The 16,391-nt window shown below is 48.3% G+C and overlaps 8 protein-coding genes across 10 annotated transcripts; 5 read left to right on the top strand and 3 right to left on the bottom strand.

Annotated features, from left to right (window-relative positions):
* Positions 1–32: 32 nt before the first annotated feature.
* Positions 33–3,025, bottom strand: FOIG_12457 (uncharacterized protein; the record flags this gene model as incomplete). The annotated part of the gene is made up of 3 exons (XM_031213362.1): positions 1,975–3,025; positions 968–1,924; positions 33–918 (listed from the first exon to the last, which is right to left on the bottom strand). Exons 1-3 carry the CDS (start codon positions 2,433–2,435, stop codon positions 33–35), a joined length of 2,304 nt encoding a protein of 767 aa, XP_031057107.1. The 5' UTR covers positions 2,436–3,025.
* Positions 3,026–3,112: 87 nt separating this feature from the next.
* On the top strand, positions 3,113–5,228 carry FOIG_12456 (uncharacterized protein). 2 transcript variants are annotated; one of them, XM_031213360.1, is made up of 2 exons: positions 3,113–3,363; positions 3,413–5,223. In XM_031213360.1, the coding sequence occupies exon 2, from the start codon at positions 3,550–3,552 to the stop codon at positions 5,035–5,037; it is 1,488 nt and encodes a 495-aa protein (XP_031057105.1). In that variant the 5' UTR covers positions 3,113–3,363; positions 3,413–3,549; the 3' UTR covers positions 5,038–5,223. The 2 variants fall into 2 exon arrangements, with proteins under 2 accessions (XP_031057105.1, XP_031057106.1); XM_031213361.1 differs by having other exon boundaries at positions 3,120–3,363; positions 3,421–5,228.
* Positions 5,229–5,311: 83 nt separating this feature from the next.
* On the top strand, positions 5,312–6,894 carry FOIG_12455 (uncharacterized protein). The gene is made up of 5 exons (XM_031213359.1): positions 5,312–5,540; positions 5,600–5,765; positions 5,816–6,336; positions 6,387–6,485; positions 6,535–6,894. The coding sequence occupies exons 1-5, from the start codon at positions 5,439–5,441 to the stop codon at positions 6,763–6,765; spliced, it is 1,119 nt and encodes a 372-aa protein (XP_031057104.1). The 5' UTR covers positions 5,312–5,438; the 3' UTR covers positions 6,766–6,894.
* Positions 6,895–7,522: 628 nt separating this feature from the next.
* On the bottom strand, positions 7,523–8,401 carry FOIG_12454 (uncharacterized protein; the record flags this gene model as incomplete). Its single annotated transcript, XM_031213358.1, has 4 exons — positions 7,523–7,806; positions 7,855–8,032; positions 8,092–8,222; positions 8,278–8,401. The coding sequence occupies 4 exons, from the start codon at positions 8,399–8,401 to the stop codon at positions 7,523–7,525; spliced, it is 717 nt and encodes a 238-aa protein (XP_031057103.1).
* Positions 8,402–9,296: 895 nt separating this feature from the next.
* Positions 9,297–11,585, top strand: FOIG_12453 (uncharacterized protein). The gene is made up of 2 exons (XM_031213357.1): positions 9,297–9,591; positions 9,642–11,585. The coding sequence occupies exons 1-2, from the start codon at positions 9,356–9,358 to the stop codon at positions 11,497–11,499; spliced, it is 2,094 nt and encodes a 697-aa protein (XP_031057102.1). The 5' UTR covers positions 9,297–9,355; the 3' UTR covers positions 11,500–11,585.
* Positions 11,586–11,902: 317 nt separating this feature from the next.
* Positions 11,903–14,056, top strand: FOIG_12452 (uncharacterized protein). 2 transcript variants are annotated; one of them, XM_031213355.1, is made up of 4 exons: positions 11,903–12,504; positions 12,583–12,722; positions 12,803–13,249; positions 13,501–14,056. In XM_031213355.1, exons 1-4 carry the CDS (start codon positions 12,492–12,494, stop codon positions 13,687–13,689), a joined length of 789 nt encoding a protein of 262 aa, XP_031057100.1. In that variant the 5' UTR covers positions 11,903–12,491; the 3' UTR covers positions 13,690–14,056. The 2 variants fall into 2 exon arrangements, with proteins under 2 accessions (XP_031057100.1, XP_031057101.1); XM_031213356.1 differs by having other exon boundaries at positions 11,940–12,504; positions 12,803–14,056.
* A 91-nt stretch (positions 14,057–14,147) lies between these two features.
* On the top strand, positions 14,148–15,796 carry FOIG_12451 (uncharacterized protein). Its single transcript, XM_031213354.1, has 3 exons — positions 14,148–15,140; positions 15,191–15,353; positions 15,413–15,796. Exons 1-3 carry the CDS (start codon positions 14,448–14,450, stop codon positions 15,550–15,552), a joined length of 996 nt encoding a protein of 331 aa, XP_031057099.1. The 5' UTR covers positions 14,148–14,447; the 3' UTR covers positions 15,553–15,796.
* Positions 15,797–16,016: 220 nt separating this feature from the next.
* On the bottom strand, positions 16,017–16,286 carry FOIG_12450 (uncharacterized protein; the record flags this gene model as incomplete). Its single annotated transcript, XM_031213353.1, has 1 exon — positions 16,017–16,286. One exon carries the CDS (start codon positions 16,284–16,286, stop codon positions 16,017–16,019), a length of 270 nt encoding a protein of 89 aa, XP_031057098.1.
* Positions 16,287–16,391: the final 105 nt, after the last annotated feature.

The following is a 16,391-nucleotide window of genomic DNA, read 5'->3' as shown; positions in this document are numbered from 1 at the left end:
TGCGTCGATCGAGCATCTCTCCAACATCCATTCTACGGCCTCTTCGAACCCAAGTACGCCGCCTCATGAAGGCCAGTGGTCCCAGGGTTGAATCCACCAGCATACCTCAGGCGCTCAGTCACCTTGACAAGTTTCTCTGATGACAAAAAATTCTTCACAATATCAGGCATTTCTGAGACGTTGCGAGCGTGGTAACCCCAATGGCATGATGCATATCGACACAGCGGATAATCTTGGAGCATCTTCTTAACATCATAGTCTTCGTCGCTCTCCGCAACGCTATTTTTGATCTTCCAGTCTTGGCTTTTCGATCGACCAAGACCGGGATTTGGGGACCCTGGCTTTTCGTCTTTCGATTGATCGACAACCGAATCCGACTTTTCTGCATCTTTTTGTACCGCAATGCCAGGTTTTGGACCTCTAACAGTTCTGACTTGATCAACGATAAGATCGTAAGATAAGTATGTCAGAGTTTTAACGGATATTTCCAGAGCAGCATCTGGGAACCACTGGTCCTGTGTTCGCTCAAAATATTCTTGTGTCGTGAAATGTGCTAGTCGGACAGTGTTGCTCTGTTCGTCGACGGTCACCAGGCCAGCGCAAGCAGAAACGATGTCGGGGATCTCGCTAAGGTTTTCCTCATCAAACTCCGTAGAGTCTATTTCGATACCAAGGGCATGTTGAAGTTCCGCAGGACTAAGCAACCGTCTGGCACACGAAATCCACATGAGTGCTTCTTTAGCCAGTATCGCTTGATCTGTCAACTGGTCTTCTATTCGCTTCATAGCATCGCCGTACGCTTTGTCGTAGGCTTTCGATGTGCTTGAGTTACTCGGCAAAGCTTTGAGAATAGCTCGGACAGCTTTCGGTGATCTCTTGCCGACAAGAGAATCGAGATGCAGCTGCGCGAGAAGAAACCTAACTTGAGATTAGCATTGATGTTTGTTCCAAGGAGGTGCCGCCTTACATCCCCTGGACTGATTCCAGTATTCTTGTCTTGATTTCCTCTTGAAGCTCAGGCTTGTTCTGAACAAAAACTGGGAGTTGAGACATTCGACCAGCCAGGTATCTTCTTACATCCGGCTCACTGGCGCGGATTTTAAGAGAGACAGCTTTCCTGAACTTCTCCTTGATCTCTGGAATATACCTAGAGGTTGCTAGAATATTTGTACTTGTTGCACTTTGAAGGTCAAGTACTTGTTGGATGAAGTTGGGTAGTGTACCGTCAGTGGTCTCGCATTCGTCCAAAGCGTCGAGGACGATGTACACGCGAGAATATGTCGCAGCAACCTCTTGCAGAACACGACCAAGCTCCTGTAGGGATGGGCGTGTGCGAGATGCCTTGCGCTTATTGTATAGGTCGTCCACCGGCTTAAATAGTGATGGCTGGCTCTCACTCAGTTGCTTTAAAAGATTCGCAATGAGGTCACTGGCTTTCTGTTCGTGGCGCCGACGGAAGTTGCAGTAGATATATGCAACTCCAATATTGCTCTCGGAATGGAAGGAGTCGAGTAATGAATTGACCACAACGGATGCCATGATCGTTTTCCCGGCACCTGGAATCCCAGGACAAAACAGTGTTTGTTTGTCGCCTTTTACCCAGGAATTGTACTCGTCTGATTCTAATAGCCACTCACCAGTTCCTGGCTCTCGCCGGCTGAATATGTCGCTCTGTTGGGGAGCATAATCCACGGGTGAGATCCAGTCGAGGACTTCTTTCTGGTGGGCGCTCATCTGACTGTTTTGAAGGTGCCCAATCCCTTCTGCTATGTTGAGGTTGGACAGCTGTATGTCAGTCAGGATGCGGTCAAGTCGTGCAACTCGATGCTCATCCTCAGTCGATTTGTTCTTGATAAGTCTGACCAAATCGGCCAATTGTCTGCTGTTGTCGTCTGAGGTTGCCTTGATGTGCTTCACCAGCTGTCTATGTAGATGTAAGCCATCGATGCTAGTAATGGATAAAATGATACCTACGTTCTTTCGTGTGTCATGGCGAAATGCAAAAGTGATCTTTCACGCTGGAATGCATCGACGAGCTTTGCCACTTCCTTCTCATCGAATGGCCATTTCAAGGCGGCCTTGACTTTTTGAATGCCGCTCCCGTGGCCTGGTTGCAGCTTTGTTTTGATAGCATCGAGAATCTTATACAGGCGGTACAAAGGTGCATTATCACTCTCCAAGGCCTTGACCTTGACCGACCACGTCTGGGCGCTATGAGTCTTTGCCTGATCAGCGTCCCAATCCTCAATCTCTGGTCCGTCAGTTCCTTTGGAATAGTCGCGGAGTCGCATGAGGAGAGCCTCGCAGGCTAAAATCTCGTCAAGCAGTCGCTGTCGATCTTTCGAAGCTCCAGCGACACCGATGATGTATTTCGTAACCTCAGCCGTGAGTTGCACCACAGCGATAATACTCGCAGCAGCAGAGAGACCATCCATGTTGCTTCAATCGGTTGAGACACGATAGATGGATGAATCCGAGCCCTGGGCTGCCCATTTAAATAGCAAATCGCTCAGCCTACTTGGTAGCGACCACATCGCATCCGCAACAGCTCAGCCGCATTCTGCATGTTCCTTTGCGAGGATGGCCAGCAATGAGCCAATTATGTTGCTGGGAAGTATTCAACCTCGAAGTCCGTAGGAGTAAGCCATCGTAGTGGTACCTGATGCGAGCACCCTTCATTTGTTGCCGGTGAGGCAGCATTTTCTCTACCATCTCTTTCCCAACATGAGGGTGTGATATATCGGCGTCTTCATCGTGAATAGGTACGTGAAGAATGTCTCTTTTTGGCTTGTTGGTTGAGTCAGTATCAGGCGTGTCGCACGAGAGTTAGGTTTCTCTTGCGCAAGACCAGGATGACAATAGCATATAGCTGGTGAGTTTGACAAACGGGATAGTGGCACTGTAGAGCATACTCCTTTTGCTTCGCGAGTCCTCCGTATCCCGCCCTTAAACTGTTGAAGGCGACAATCTCTCATCCATTTTAAAAGTGAACAGGGGTCAATTTACTCGCGGGACTCTGTTAGCAGTTGGACTCTCCTGTAATTGTTGGCCCCACCGGTCTAAATTTAGTGGGCAGCCCCTAACATTTTGATCTCCCAAGATTTCTTTATCTCGGATCTGCATCCCCCCATTTAATGGCATCTTCTTTGCTTTTGTTTCCGTGGCGTCTGCGTCGCTATCTTAGACTCTTCGATTTCAGGAGTACATATTACAGTTTCTCTATATATTTTATCCGTATATCCGTACTTTCTTTTATGTCGCATGTATACCTATCATCGTCATTATACCTACTATCCTAATCTGCGCCAAGCTTTGTCTAAACTCTTTAGCTGCATCTGATCGCGACAACTTCTGATCGACAAAGTTGGTTCTCGTCCTTCACACACATGAGATTGCGGCTTCTTACGACCAGGCTTTGAGACAAGTTTCTTCGATACAAGCCACCGAACCGGCACTCCGCGAAGTACCCTACGAAGAGGATTATCGATGCTATCAACGACGTCATATCATTTTTCTTGATCATAGATTGCGATATTTGTAACATCAGTCATGATTTCTCGAAATCGCTCCAGTCGGCGCAGAAGTGCTGCTCTAGCCTTCATCGTCATCACTGTTCTCGTCCTCAACTACGGAGGCCTTTTGTCATTACCGTTTAGCTTCGAAGAACCCCCACAACCCGATCGCCCAGATTTTGATCTTGCACCACCATGTGCCTCAACTCTCGATCATCTGCGACGCTCCTCGTACGGCCTAACGAGGGACATCATATACCAAAAACGCTGCATCCGCCCTGTCGTAGACAAGAAACTTGATAGTCAGGTTGTATCGCAGAACCCGGATGCCTTGATCAAGAGCGGCCAAACCGTTCAACTTGACCAGGCTTGTGAAGGATGGACCGAATCGACTTGCGAACCAGTCACTCTTAGGGTGCCTCCGCCTTACCCTCAGCAGGACTACTCTGGATTTTTGTTTGGTGTTGCGACAAGTCTTGATCGATTGAACGAATCTATGTCACAGTTTGAGAGCTGGCTCGGCAATACACATGCGCAATTACTTGCGGTTATCACTGATGCCGGCGACGAGTCCAAGTATAAACAAGTCACTGAGCAGTTTCGCCAGCGCGGGATCGAACTCAGCATCAAGGATCCATGGAACAAGGCCATCACCTCCAACGAGCAGCACTTTGCAATCGTCCGTGATCTTCTTGCGCACGTTACCCCGAAGACGCAGTGGACTGCCATTGTCGACGATGACACCTTCTTTCCTTCTCTTTATCCCATGAGCAAGATTCTAGGCAAATACGATCACAAGCTTCCAGCATACGTGGGTGGGTTGTCGGAGAACTACGATGCAGTCAAGCACCATGGCTACATGGCTTTTGGAGGAGCAGGAATCTTCCTCAGCCCAGCCCTGCTTCGCGAGCTTGACCCTCATCTGGAGGAATGCCTCAAAGTTGATCATGTGCCTCAAGGCGATGGTCTTCTCAAGCAATGCATCTACAGCAAGACCAAGACGAAGCTCACTGTTGTAAAAGGGCTTCACCAGCTGGACATGGGTGGAGATATGAGCGGTTTCTATGAGTCCGGCCGTCTGCCAATGAGTTTACATCACTGGAAGTCGTGGCACCAGGCCCCTGTTGACAAGATGGTCAAGATCTCCGAATTTTGTGGAAGTTGTTTCCTGCAACGCTTCGCTTTTGGCGCCGACACTGTCTTGACAAACGGATATAGCATAGCCCAATACTCTGCAGGCCTGGAAAGCGTGGACTTGAACAAGATGGAAGGAAGCTGGGAGGGCGCTGAAGGGTTCGACTGGAGTCTGAGCCCAATGAGATCCAAGATGGATCGACGTTTGAAGAAGAGCTATCATCTAGTCGACACAGAAGTGGTTGGCAAGAATATCCGGCAAATTTACATTCACCGTCTTGAGGATGACATCCCCGGCCCGGACGAGAAGTCGAAGGACACCAAGAAGACGCCACCACCCAAGATAGAAGAGATGAAGGATGAAGTGATAGAATTGTTGTGGGAATTATGATAAGACACGAGATTGGACTAGACATATTGGTGTTCCCGGTCGGGCCGGATTTGTATATACGACGAATGATACCAGATGACATATGGGATGGATAGATAGACTGGTTTTGTAGATAATAATGCTAATGAGCCTTTCCTTATCCCGGCATTAATATGAGAGCAAGAGGGGTCTTCTGATCTCTACCCCAAAAGGTACCACACCCTCCATCACAGAGAGCTAATGATTGAGAGTTTATCAGGCTAGAGCTCCACGCGACATCGGCGTGCGGAGAACAATAGACTCCAAATATTCAGTGACTATACAAGGGGCGTTCGTTTGGAACAAGATAAAAAGGGTCTTTGTTGCCGTCAAGGCCCTTCAAATCACCAGCTCTGTCACTCAATTCCACCCCAGTCCAAAAGATGACTTCCTTGTATCAGCTCAATGGCTCTCTGCAGCCTTTTGCGAAACTACTCTTTCTTCCCGTCGCCGTTTTGATATCAATTTGGGTCGTCAACACCACTGTGAGTTCAACCAGCTTTGACTACATCATGAACTTTCGTAGTTGATCAACAAACAACAGGCAAAGAGATGGATGCGCCATCGCAGACAGCACTTGCAAGCTGCCAAGGCTGAGATAGTACCGCCTGAAAAAGTGGCAGCTATTGAACCTTTACATGACTTTAACTGGAAAACTGCACCTAGGCGTCAGTTACGGCCATTCAAACCAACATATCACATAACGATGGGTATGGTCTCCGACGTACAAGAACGTCCTTTTTTCTGACTGTCTTCGTAGCTATTCGAGCAGATACGCCATCAGAACTCATCACAATTGACGAAGATTACCTCGACCGCGTTACACATCGACGAAGTATTATTGCCACTCATGGGTCTACCGTTCATGGCTGCACTCCCGAAGGTGATGCCGCTGTGCGTGAGCTTTACACTTATCTCCTATCTGAACAGCTGCCTAAGCGCTTCCCGACCATCTTCAAACTCTCAAAGGACAACTCCATGTGCGAGAATCTCGCTACGGGAATGTCCTTCCCCACACTGCCCGAAGGCAACATGGATGCGGCGCTGCGCGTACTCGGTGAGACTGTCGAAGAAGATCTCTTCTTGTTGCAAGAGACTCCAGAAGGCCACCGCTCGGTTGCATTTATGTGTTGCTTTCCATCGGGCTTCGACCCCTCGTCTAAGCTGGGTAAAACACTTGTGGAGATCCATGCACCTGTGCCGTCATATGAGAAAATCGGTTCTAGTATGGAGAAGTTCTTTACAAAGCTGGAAGTTGGAAAGAGTGTTAAACGAACAAACGTGAGGGCTCTCGAAAGCCAGCGTGCCGAATTGTTACTGACAAGCTGCAGTGGTCCGTCCAAACTCATACAGAGCTGTTCAACTGCCAGGGCAACCACATAACTGGCGATGACAAGTACGAAAATGATGAAGATGTCGACATTGAAAAGGTAGGACGCTATCCCATGATCAGATTTCCTCACTAACACATGCACACAGACTTTCCTTCGCATAGAGCTCCAAACCCTGACTCGTCTGCCCAAGACACGAGCCATCCTTTTCTCTTTCAAGACTTATCTCTACCCTGTCCGTCAGATCAAGGACGAGGGTCTCGGGCCTGCCTTTGCCGATGCTATTGAGGGACTTGCCAAGGGTAATGCTCCCGGCATGTGGACTTACAAGAGCGCGGTACGATGGGGAAGTAGTGTAATTACTTATCTGAGATCATGAGAGGAGCTGAAGGGTCGATGAGTGGGATGCTACATTGACTGGCCGTTCATGTGGGCTCTATGTGACTCATTGCAATAATGCCAAGAGAACGCTGAATCAATCAAGAAAGACATTTTTTGTTCTGTGCCACTTCCCCAATCCCCCACTTTCATGGCCATGCTTTGTCGTTCGTGATAGCATTTTCTTGCAGTGAAGTACAAGCTCGAAGTTCATGATTGCTCCCTGGGATGGTCTCGTAGCAAGTCATTCTGGCTAGAGATGTGCTATTTGGTGAAGTCGATTTATTGTTTTCTGCATTGGGGCTTTGTATAATCGACATCAAGCTTCTGGGGAAAACAATTTGTTCTTCTCTTGTCGATTTTTCTGGCCATGGAAACTCGTCCGGTCAAGATATGTGTTATTCTCTATCAGATAACCATTCTCAACCGGGCCGGTGCTTCTCTGACTAGACCTTGTTTTATTAAGTCTAGAACGTTATCATCATGAGTGCGTCTACCCCGCAGGATAACCTTCTCAAACTTGGTTTCCAGAATGTGGGGTGAATCGTATTGATCTCGGTGCTCTCTTTTTAGCTGCCGTATCAGGTAAAGTTAACCCACATCAATCATCTTGACTACTTCTCCTTTGGAAAAGTGCCTAGAGATTACAACATGTCTTCTATAATTCCAGACGCATATTGAATCATCAAGGATGACTGGCTGCTCGAGCTCCAAGTGACGATACAGCTGCCTGAACTCATAACCCAGGGCTGCTCTATCTAATGGTTCCCATGGAGAAAAACAATCTTGAACCTTCCGTCGTGGGACATGATCGTCGCAGTGTAGCTCTTGTCGATAGACACCTTCTGGTTGTCCAGTTGTCGTTTCGTGAATTCCCGCGTTGCTTCGTCGTATCCATCCTTGTCGGTTGGCTTCAGCGCCATGCCTCCACTGTCCTTTTTGACCCGGCATTCTTTTGGAGCTCGAGGGATAATATCTTCAGTGAAGCCCATGGAAGGGGTGTTGGGATCTTCTGATTGTAAGCGGATGGGCCCGTCATTGCCTGAGTAGCGTTAGCTTCCTCTATCAATTATTTGGTGTGGTATATCACCTTCAATGACAGACACCCCACCGTACACGAGTGGATAACTCTGCCAGTTCATCTCTGCCCATGTACCGAGATTGTGCGTGCCGCCATCGAAATCGATATCGTTACCACGAACGAGTCTTCCGGAAAATGTTGAGCACGATGCTGTCAAGTCAACAAATACAGTTGTGTTGGAAGAAACCTTGGAGACAGTTAGTTGAATACTTGCCTTGTAAGTAAGTCATGGGCCAGCAGATATACCTTCATCGCGCGATACGGCTTCGCGTCTATTCCGTTTTGGTACACCATGAACCAGCGAGGACTTCCTTCACCATAAGCGGTTTCAAAGGTGATACCTGGTTGGCCATGGTCGATGTCGCCGAGGAAAGGATCTGTGAATTCAGATCAGATCACCACCACAACTGCATCTTTGAGGGCTTGTCGTACCTTGGATGAGTGTATAGTCACTCTTATCCGGCTCACCGCAGAAGTCCAAGGTCTGCGCTGCGATATCCCCGATAGATGCCGCATATACAGCCAGGGTAAAAAGGAGGAGGCAAAGGTGTATCATAGTCCCAGGCTTCTCCTTTCACTCACCTTTCAGTAGAAAAGGCTTCAAGGCAAAAAAGAGGTTGGCAAAGAATGAAAACAGCGAACACTTCTTTGAAGCTTTAGGCTGGCAGATTGTTTCCGCACGAGACATCCTTCATGGATGTTACAGTCTCCTTCCTTCCTTCCTTCCTCATAGTTGGTGATCGGACTACCCAAGAAGGTCATGTGGGAAAGTGACATCTGCACCTTCTCTGCAGTTCCTTTTATGGAACGGGAGGATGCATGTCGCTCGCCTTTCAGATCCCGATTCATAGAAACACAAATGCAGGCACCCCGTGGTTTGTCTCGCTTCAGGGTAAGTGACCGTTTTACTGCTTTCTTAACAGTATGATCCATAAGGAGTATTCGGAGTTTTCTCCGACTTCCTCATTCGGTGATGCTGTGATGTATGAAGACCTGCCATTGGCTGTACTCTATCATTGACTCGCAGTACTTGATTTCGACTTTAAATTTCACCGCATTTTGTGCAGGCATAGAAATATAAAGACACTTGATTTAAATGGCCAGATTCTCGGTACAATAGAAACTTAAGAGTGAATGGTAAACATATCGCTACCCGTTGTTTGCCTCTATATGTGAGGCTCGTTAAGGCGACTATGTACACGTTCGGCATCCTTTTCGCACGTTTGACAGCTCCAAAGGCCTTTGTCAGTATAATCAGGGACTTAATATCGCACAATGACACAGTCCGTAACATTTCATGCTCGAGCTATTGATACCATAGCCTTATGTCTTGCTGTGCCTGGTTGGGTTTCCGCTGATGACAAATGTTCATAGGATGCACTAATATCCATGTTCCTGACTCATCCATGCTCAGCCCTGGCCCAGCAATTCGGTACGCAGACTGCCGGAGTCCAACATACAACAGCCATCACCCTCGTACTAAAACATATCCATTGCTTTCGGGATCTCAATGTTCACCACTTTTGACATAACAACTTCGAATTCCCTGTCAAGCGGGAAGCCTCCTTCTCCGCCAACCTCACAACCCCGCCCCAAGAGGGCTCAAGTCTCACGCGCCTGCGACTGGTGTCGCTTGACCCGAGTGAAATGCGATTCTACCCGACCTTGTCGGAACTGCAAACAAGCCAATAGAGAATGTGTAAACTCAGGTCGCGATGATTTCAAAAGTGTTGCCGCAGCCACAAGGTGAGTCGAACCTGAATCTGTCGAAGGGCGCAAAGCTGACAAGGACATAGAGAGGTTCAACGGCTGAGAAGTCAGGTGCAGCAACTTGAGAACAAGCTACTGAGTCCATCTCCTTTACCTCAGAATATTGATGCTGTGTGTAAGCGTTCATTAAGGTGGAAAGGGGTTCGAGTGAATGGCATTCAGTACGGTCCATCCTCGCTGGCGTACTTCACTCATCGATTATCGACTTTCACCAAATCGAGCTTTGAGACAAATGTCCTGTCAAGTCCCAAACTACCAGCTACTTCATCTCCGCTTAATTGCGACCGACTGCAGCGTGAACAACAAGACGCTCTCCTCGACCTTTACTGGCAGGGCTATCATGCGATTTATCCGGTGATCGAGGAGGCTGCTTTTCGACAACTTTACGACTCACTCTGGAGTGACAACACGACGAGACAGGCAGGTCCTCTGGTAGACATTGTGATCGCCTTATGCATACAGTTTGGCTCCTCATACACAACTTGTGACAATGTCGTTGTGCCTGATCAGCCTGGTTTCGATTTCTACCTGCAGGCTCAGCAGGCGCTGGTTCAAGATTTGGATTATCCGTCTTTACAGTCGGCGCAATGCTATTTCCTCAGCGCCGTATATCTCTTGGCCTTGAATAAAGAGAATTCGGCCTACATGATGATTCGATCTGCCGTCGCCGCAGCAGAATCACTTGGACTGCAATTCGATGGCGACGGTAATGAGACCCAAGACAACGAAGGCTCAACTTGTACAAAAACAGGGTCCCGGTTATGGAGATGCCTTGTCACATTGGACACACAGGTTTCTCTGCATTTGGGCCGCCCCTTCGCAATTTCAGAGCCCCATCTGTACGAGCGCGAACACCCAGAATCTGACAGTATCGCTCAACTTGCCGGTCCAAATTTCACCCTTTCGCAGTCCTCAGGCATCAACTGGCTTCGCTTTCAGCATGAGAGACAAGGCCTCTTTCAGATCATTCGTGAGATTCATACTGAATTAGCGAGGGTAATGGAGAATGTTCTTTCGGAGATTGATCAGCCCGACTTTTATCAGCACCCTTCATCACGGGAGAAGTGCGCAAAGTATCTCTATGAGCAGCTCAAGCGTCTCAAGGCCTGGGTTGAGAAACTGCCGGGGAGTTTAAAGACACCACGGGTACAAGGTGTACCCTTCTCAGTTGATCGCTCGCCGCTCGATCTCAGCCAGGCCGATCCCCTTTGGCTACAAAGACAACGGCTAGTGCTGGAATTTGACTACCATTCCTTAGTCATTATGCTCACTCGAACGTTCAACTCATTTCTACCAACGCCAGCACTGGGCACTTTCAATAGTGATAACCACTGCATAACTTGTGTGAACTCTGGCATTATGATAACAAATATGTTGCACCAGCTCAGCAGGGATTCCGGTATTCTTGCTGGGTGCTTTCAAGTCTTTGACTGGCAGCGTACCGCCACATTTGCTTTAGCTGGCTTCTCTTGCGGATATCCCATTTGTCCAATGTCCCCCACAGCGCGGAAGACGTTGACACTAGCTGCGAGGGTTTTTGAGATATTTGGATCCAAAGGAGGTGTGCAATTGACCAACAGTCTCAAGATCAAATGTCTAGAACTCGTGGAAGCATTCAGAGCAAGGCTTGGTCTCGCTACACCCGCGACAACACCAGCCAGTAACCAGAAAAGCCCAGAAACGTTGGATACGGTGGTGGAGCCGAGTAGCTATCAGATTATGAGTGTTGGTGAGGAAGCTTTGTACAATGCAGGTTTTGATGCGACACTTAATGAGGATATGTGGACTGTCGACACACCAAGTGGACTGCTCTGGGGCGACTTGTTAAAAGATTTGGATTCAGGCCTAGTTTCATCTCTTGGACAGGTTGGGGTTGACGATTGATATCGCCATCATATTAAATAGTGCCTTAGCCTTCCGAAATGCTTCAGTCAGCATTATTGCCGTTGTTGTCAAAGACCTTTGATCAGAACAAGTAGTCCAGCTTAGGGACCTGGGTAACTGATCATCCTCATCCTCAGACGCATTGAAGAAAGGAGCCTCTGTTCAGTCGTGAAGCGAGACAGTGGACCCTCTCAAGGAAAACAAGACCAAAGACAAACGGCATACCCCACGTGACCTTAATGAAAAACACAATGGGTAGGGCCAATGTGGATGAAGCACGCTTCCTCCCGTCTCAGGTCTTAAACCTTACCTCTTTGGGTTGGTGACCTAGCACTACGCAAGGTTCATTGGCCAAACCCCTGGTCACCAGCCACGGCAACGAGAGCCTCAGCAGCCTCATCGGACTGAGATCGGTGGCTTGCTTGCTTTCCATGACTTCCAAGGTTGCGGGTGAACATTGACTTCATCCATACACAACAAATTGACGTAAGCCCGCGATAGCTTCATTAGGCCTATCCAAATATCGCTCTTTTTCTAGAAACCCCTTATTTCCCATTCACTTCTTTGTAGGCCACATTCACCTGGGCTATACTCCATCGATTTCCTTCACTATTCATCGTTTCATGCCGCGGTTCGTCCACTGCAATCGACCGACCGCGGGACCTAGGCGACCAACCATCACGCATATTTGACCGCGTTGACTTAACAAAACAATCGCCATAGCACCGGGAGCACGCACGCGCAATCAATTTGGGACATGCTTTGATACAGGCAACCCAGGGCGCATTCTTCACCATTGCCGCGATCGCATTCCATCATCCTTCTTGACAGACGGACGGCTGCAGGTGTCGCTGTTTGTATGCACATAACCCCCCGCCGTTTGGGACCCCCTCTCGTCTTGTAGCTGCAACCGAGCCGCCTCTCCTGCCGACCTTTTCCTGTACGACTCTACAAAACTGAGCGGCCGTGCTGCGAACAACAACATCATCATCATGAGCGTCCCTTGTAAGTTGCCCTGCCACCCCTTGGCACAGACCCCCTTCATCGCGACTTTGGCCCTTGAATAACACCATATAACGACAGTGACTACCGAAGAGCTTGAGCGCTATACCGCTATCATTGATGACATCCTTGAGACGTCCGACCTTGAGACCATCTCACGAAAGAAGATTCGGCAGGGGTTGGAGAACAAGCTTGGCGGCCAGGATCTGAGCGACCAGAAGGTATGCCGACAAACAACACAAGCATTGCCTCGCCGTTCCATTTGGCATTGTCCTATATTTTTCCCCTGCTGACTTGCTAGAACGCCATCAAACGACTTATCGAAGCTCGGTTCGACGCCGTATCTGGGGCCAACAATGGAATCGAACCTCCCTCCACTGTCGACTATGCGGCCAACGGTACATCAGATGTAGGCGAGACCGAGCAATCCGCCACCCCGGAACCTTCACGAAAGAAAGTTAAGCGATCGTCCTCGGCTGAAGATGCGGACGCCAAGTTGGCCGCGCAACTACAGGCGCAGGAAAATAGCTTGGCCAGAGGGCGCAAGACTCGAGGGGGCGACAAAGCAAAGCCTACCAAGAAGAAGGCGGCGCCGCGCAAGAAAAGTGCGAAGAAGGTCAAAGCCGACGATGATAGCGACCTCGAACCAGCCGATGGTGAGGTTGGCAAGAAGAGAAAGGCTGGTGGTGGTTTCCAGAAACCTTTCAACTTGAGCGAAACCCTCTCTGAACTTGTTGGCGAGACGCAGGTATGTGAACCACTTCTTTATGTACTACACAAGGCTTTATCCTAGATCTCTCGCGAAGGTCAGGCCGTGGCCTTGTCCATTCAGCCCATATCTTTACGGGGATCAGATTATTGCCTGAAGGGTTTGGATGCCTCTATCCTGCTTCGGACTATCTGGTCTATGTCTTTTGCAACTAGTCTTGCCTTTTGGGAATTTCTTTGGATGATTACATGCAGCATGCTTGGGCAAAGCCTACGCTAACACAATTCTAGCTGTCACGACCTCAAGTCGTCAAGAAGCTCTGGGAACACATCAAAGCAAATGACCTTCAAGACCCGAACGACAAACGTCAAATCATTTGCGACGACAAGATGCAAGCAGTCTTTAAACAGGCAAGGGTTGACATGTTTCGGATGAACAAGGATATCGGTAGTCATCTTTACCCGGTTGGCGAGGAATAAACAGAAGAGCGATTGCATCTGCAGAACGCAGGCCCTCTGCGAAAGTTTCGATGACAGCGTTTGGGCGCGCGGCGGCGTACCGGTAAATTGTTTCTTGTCTAGCTATTGACAATTGGGCTAGGTGCTATATAATGAATCCCAAAGAATTCCGAAAGGCTCTAGATTGTATCTTTTGTACCACTTGGGCGGTGATTCAGGATCATTATGATGGGGATAAAGACTACCCTATAATGGGAGGATATTACTTGCAAAACTCGGTCTATGTGAGGGTGGGATTGCTCTAGAACTACAGTATTTGATGATAATACCTACCTGCCTTGAAGTATGCACCTCTTAAATAAAATGTTGATTACGTCCTGATTGAAAGTGGATTGTCTTCCCTGTGATACTCCCCACCTAATCTGTGTTGCACCCAAGTGGTCCCCAGCAGCGTAAGCACTTGCATAAATGGGGTATTGTCACATTTTTGTGAGACCTTGTTGTTTGTAAGTCAGAATACAGCTTCTCTGCTGTTGATATGTTACATCTACATCTCATGTCTGCCTTTTGAGAGCTTCGAATTATGCATTCATCTCTTCAAAGCACGGATTTGAACTCAGGCTCCGGTTTTCGGGCATTCGATTGCTCCGCGTTACCGGTTGCTACCCCGTGATTTGTGAGATCATGGAAGTTATCTTCGTGTCATTGATTCTACCATCCAGCTTCTGCAAGACTTGTTGTCCTCTCTGCTATTGACTACTTCTTTGTGATCCTTCATTATGCCGCTGCCTGCGAGACCTTTGGATGCCCTGAGCCAGGCATTCCCTCCCAAGCCCAAATTCACTGAGGCAAATGTTCCCGATCTCACAGGAAAGGTGACCATTGTTACCGGAGCAAACACTGGAGTCGGTCGCGAGATTGCCCAGGTTCTCTACAGCAAGAATGCTACTGTCTGGGTCGCTGCTCGTAGTACAGAGAAGGGTGAGGCTGCCATTGAGGGCATCAAGAAGCAGCACCCTGAGTCGAAGGGCACCCTCAAGTTTCTCAAGCTCGACCTTGCAGATCTAACAACAATTGGGACTTCAGCCAAGTCGTTCCTTGAAGCTGAGAGCAGACTCGACATTCTATTCAACAATGCGGGAGTTATGACACCACCAGAGGGATCTAAGACTGTGCAGGGGTATGAGCTTCAGCTTGGAGTTAATTGCCTTGGTCATTTCTTGTTCACAAAGTACCTCACTCCTCTTCTTCAAAAGACGGCGAAGTCGGCGCCGAAGAACTCGGTCCGCGTGATCTGGGTGTCTAGTTCAGCTGCGGATGTTCTCGCACCAAAGAATGGATTCGAACGTGATAACCTCGATTACCATGAGCCACGAAACCTGGTGTTCAAGTACGCAACAAGCAAGGCCGGCAACTTCTACCACAACACAGAGTTCGCCAGGAGGTTCAAAGATGATGGCATCGTGAGCGTGGTACGTTCTGTATGACAACCGAGCGATCCATAAACTAACATTGAACCCAGTCTCTAAACCCTGGCAATCTGTCAAGCGAACTCGATCGCACCTCACCCTGGTATATGTACTATCCTAGAACCATTACCACCTATGCTCCTATCTATGGTGCGTACACAGAGCTATTTGCTGCCTTTTCTGAGGATATCACAATCGATAAATCCGGTATTTGGGGTAAGCATTTCCTTTTCCTTACACGGAACCGAGCCTAGGTAGTTACTGACAACTTCAAGTGGTTCCATGGGGTCGGTTCATGCCCATCCGCCCAGATCTTGAGAAGGGCGCTTTGTCCGAATCCGAAGGTGGAACAGGTATGGCAGAGTTCTTCTGGAATTGGTCTGAAGAGCAGGTCAAGCCCTACTATCAGGCTTGATCGGATTTCTATAAAATGCTATGATTTGTGATCAATCTTTTCTTCAGTTCATAATACCTTGGCTTTAAATCACCTGTTGCGCAGCGAATTGAGAACTTATGATGGGAAGGCTTATACTTTGACTTACTTTATGCTACTTCAATATGTTCGGGGATTACCAGTGCCTCAACTGTACAAATCTATTAAACAAGATACCTTGCGCCCTGTTAATACCCATGCTTGCTGTTGTTGCTTTATCTTCCTGACCAACTGTGCCGGGTCTCTCTTCTTCACACGCCTGTGCAAAAGGAAGCAATTTTGGGATCAGGATCTTCTGCTGATCTCGCCACTAGTCAATACCTCGTCTTCTGAAATCCTGAAGAGACTAGCATCTGATAGACGGCTGATGTAGAGATTTCTATTTCTGCTTCACTAAGCTCGCCGGCGAGATCAGCATAGGCTTTTTCCCTTCTAAAGTGATTGCCCTATACCTTGCTAATAAGAAGCTCTTTGTTTTCCTCTGTTACCTTTGTCGGCCGCCCTGATCGAGGGCGATCTTTAAGATATTCGTCTTTAAGAATCAGTGGTCGGATATTAGGGTCAAACCCGTTCTCGATTGCACGAGCATATATTCGATCAACCTGACGGATCGAAAGTCCTGAGAGTTCTGCTACCTCAGGAGAAGTCTTGCCGCTGCAAGGTGCCTTAAGGGAAACAACAAAAGCGCGAGTCGCGATATCCGTATTTGGGGCCATAATGCAAGGACCTGCCGGATTATCAGAAACTTCAAAAAATCAGTCAACAGCTTACAGAGGGGTTACAGAAGGTTTATAGGTCAGGAAGTCTCATACCACCTTTTT

This window comes from Fusarium odoratissimum, assembly GCF_000260195.1.
Source record: "Fusarium odoratissimum NRRL 54006 unplaced genomic scaffold supercont1.26, whole genome shotgun sequence".
Taxonomy (NCBI): domain Eukaryota; kingdom Fungi; phylum Ascomycota; class Sordariomycetes; order Hypocreales; family Nectriaceae; genus Fusarium; species Fusarium odoratissimum.
Note: the sequence above shows the minus strand (reverse complement) of the source record. Positions and strands in the feature narration are given on the sequence as shown.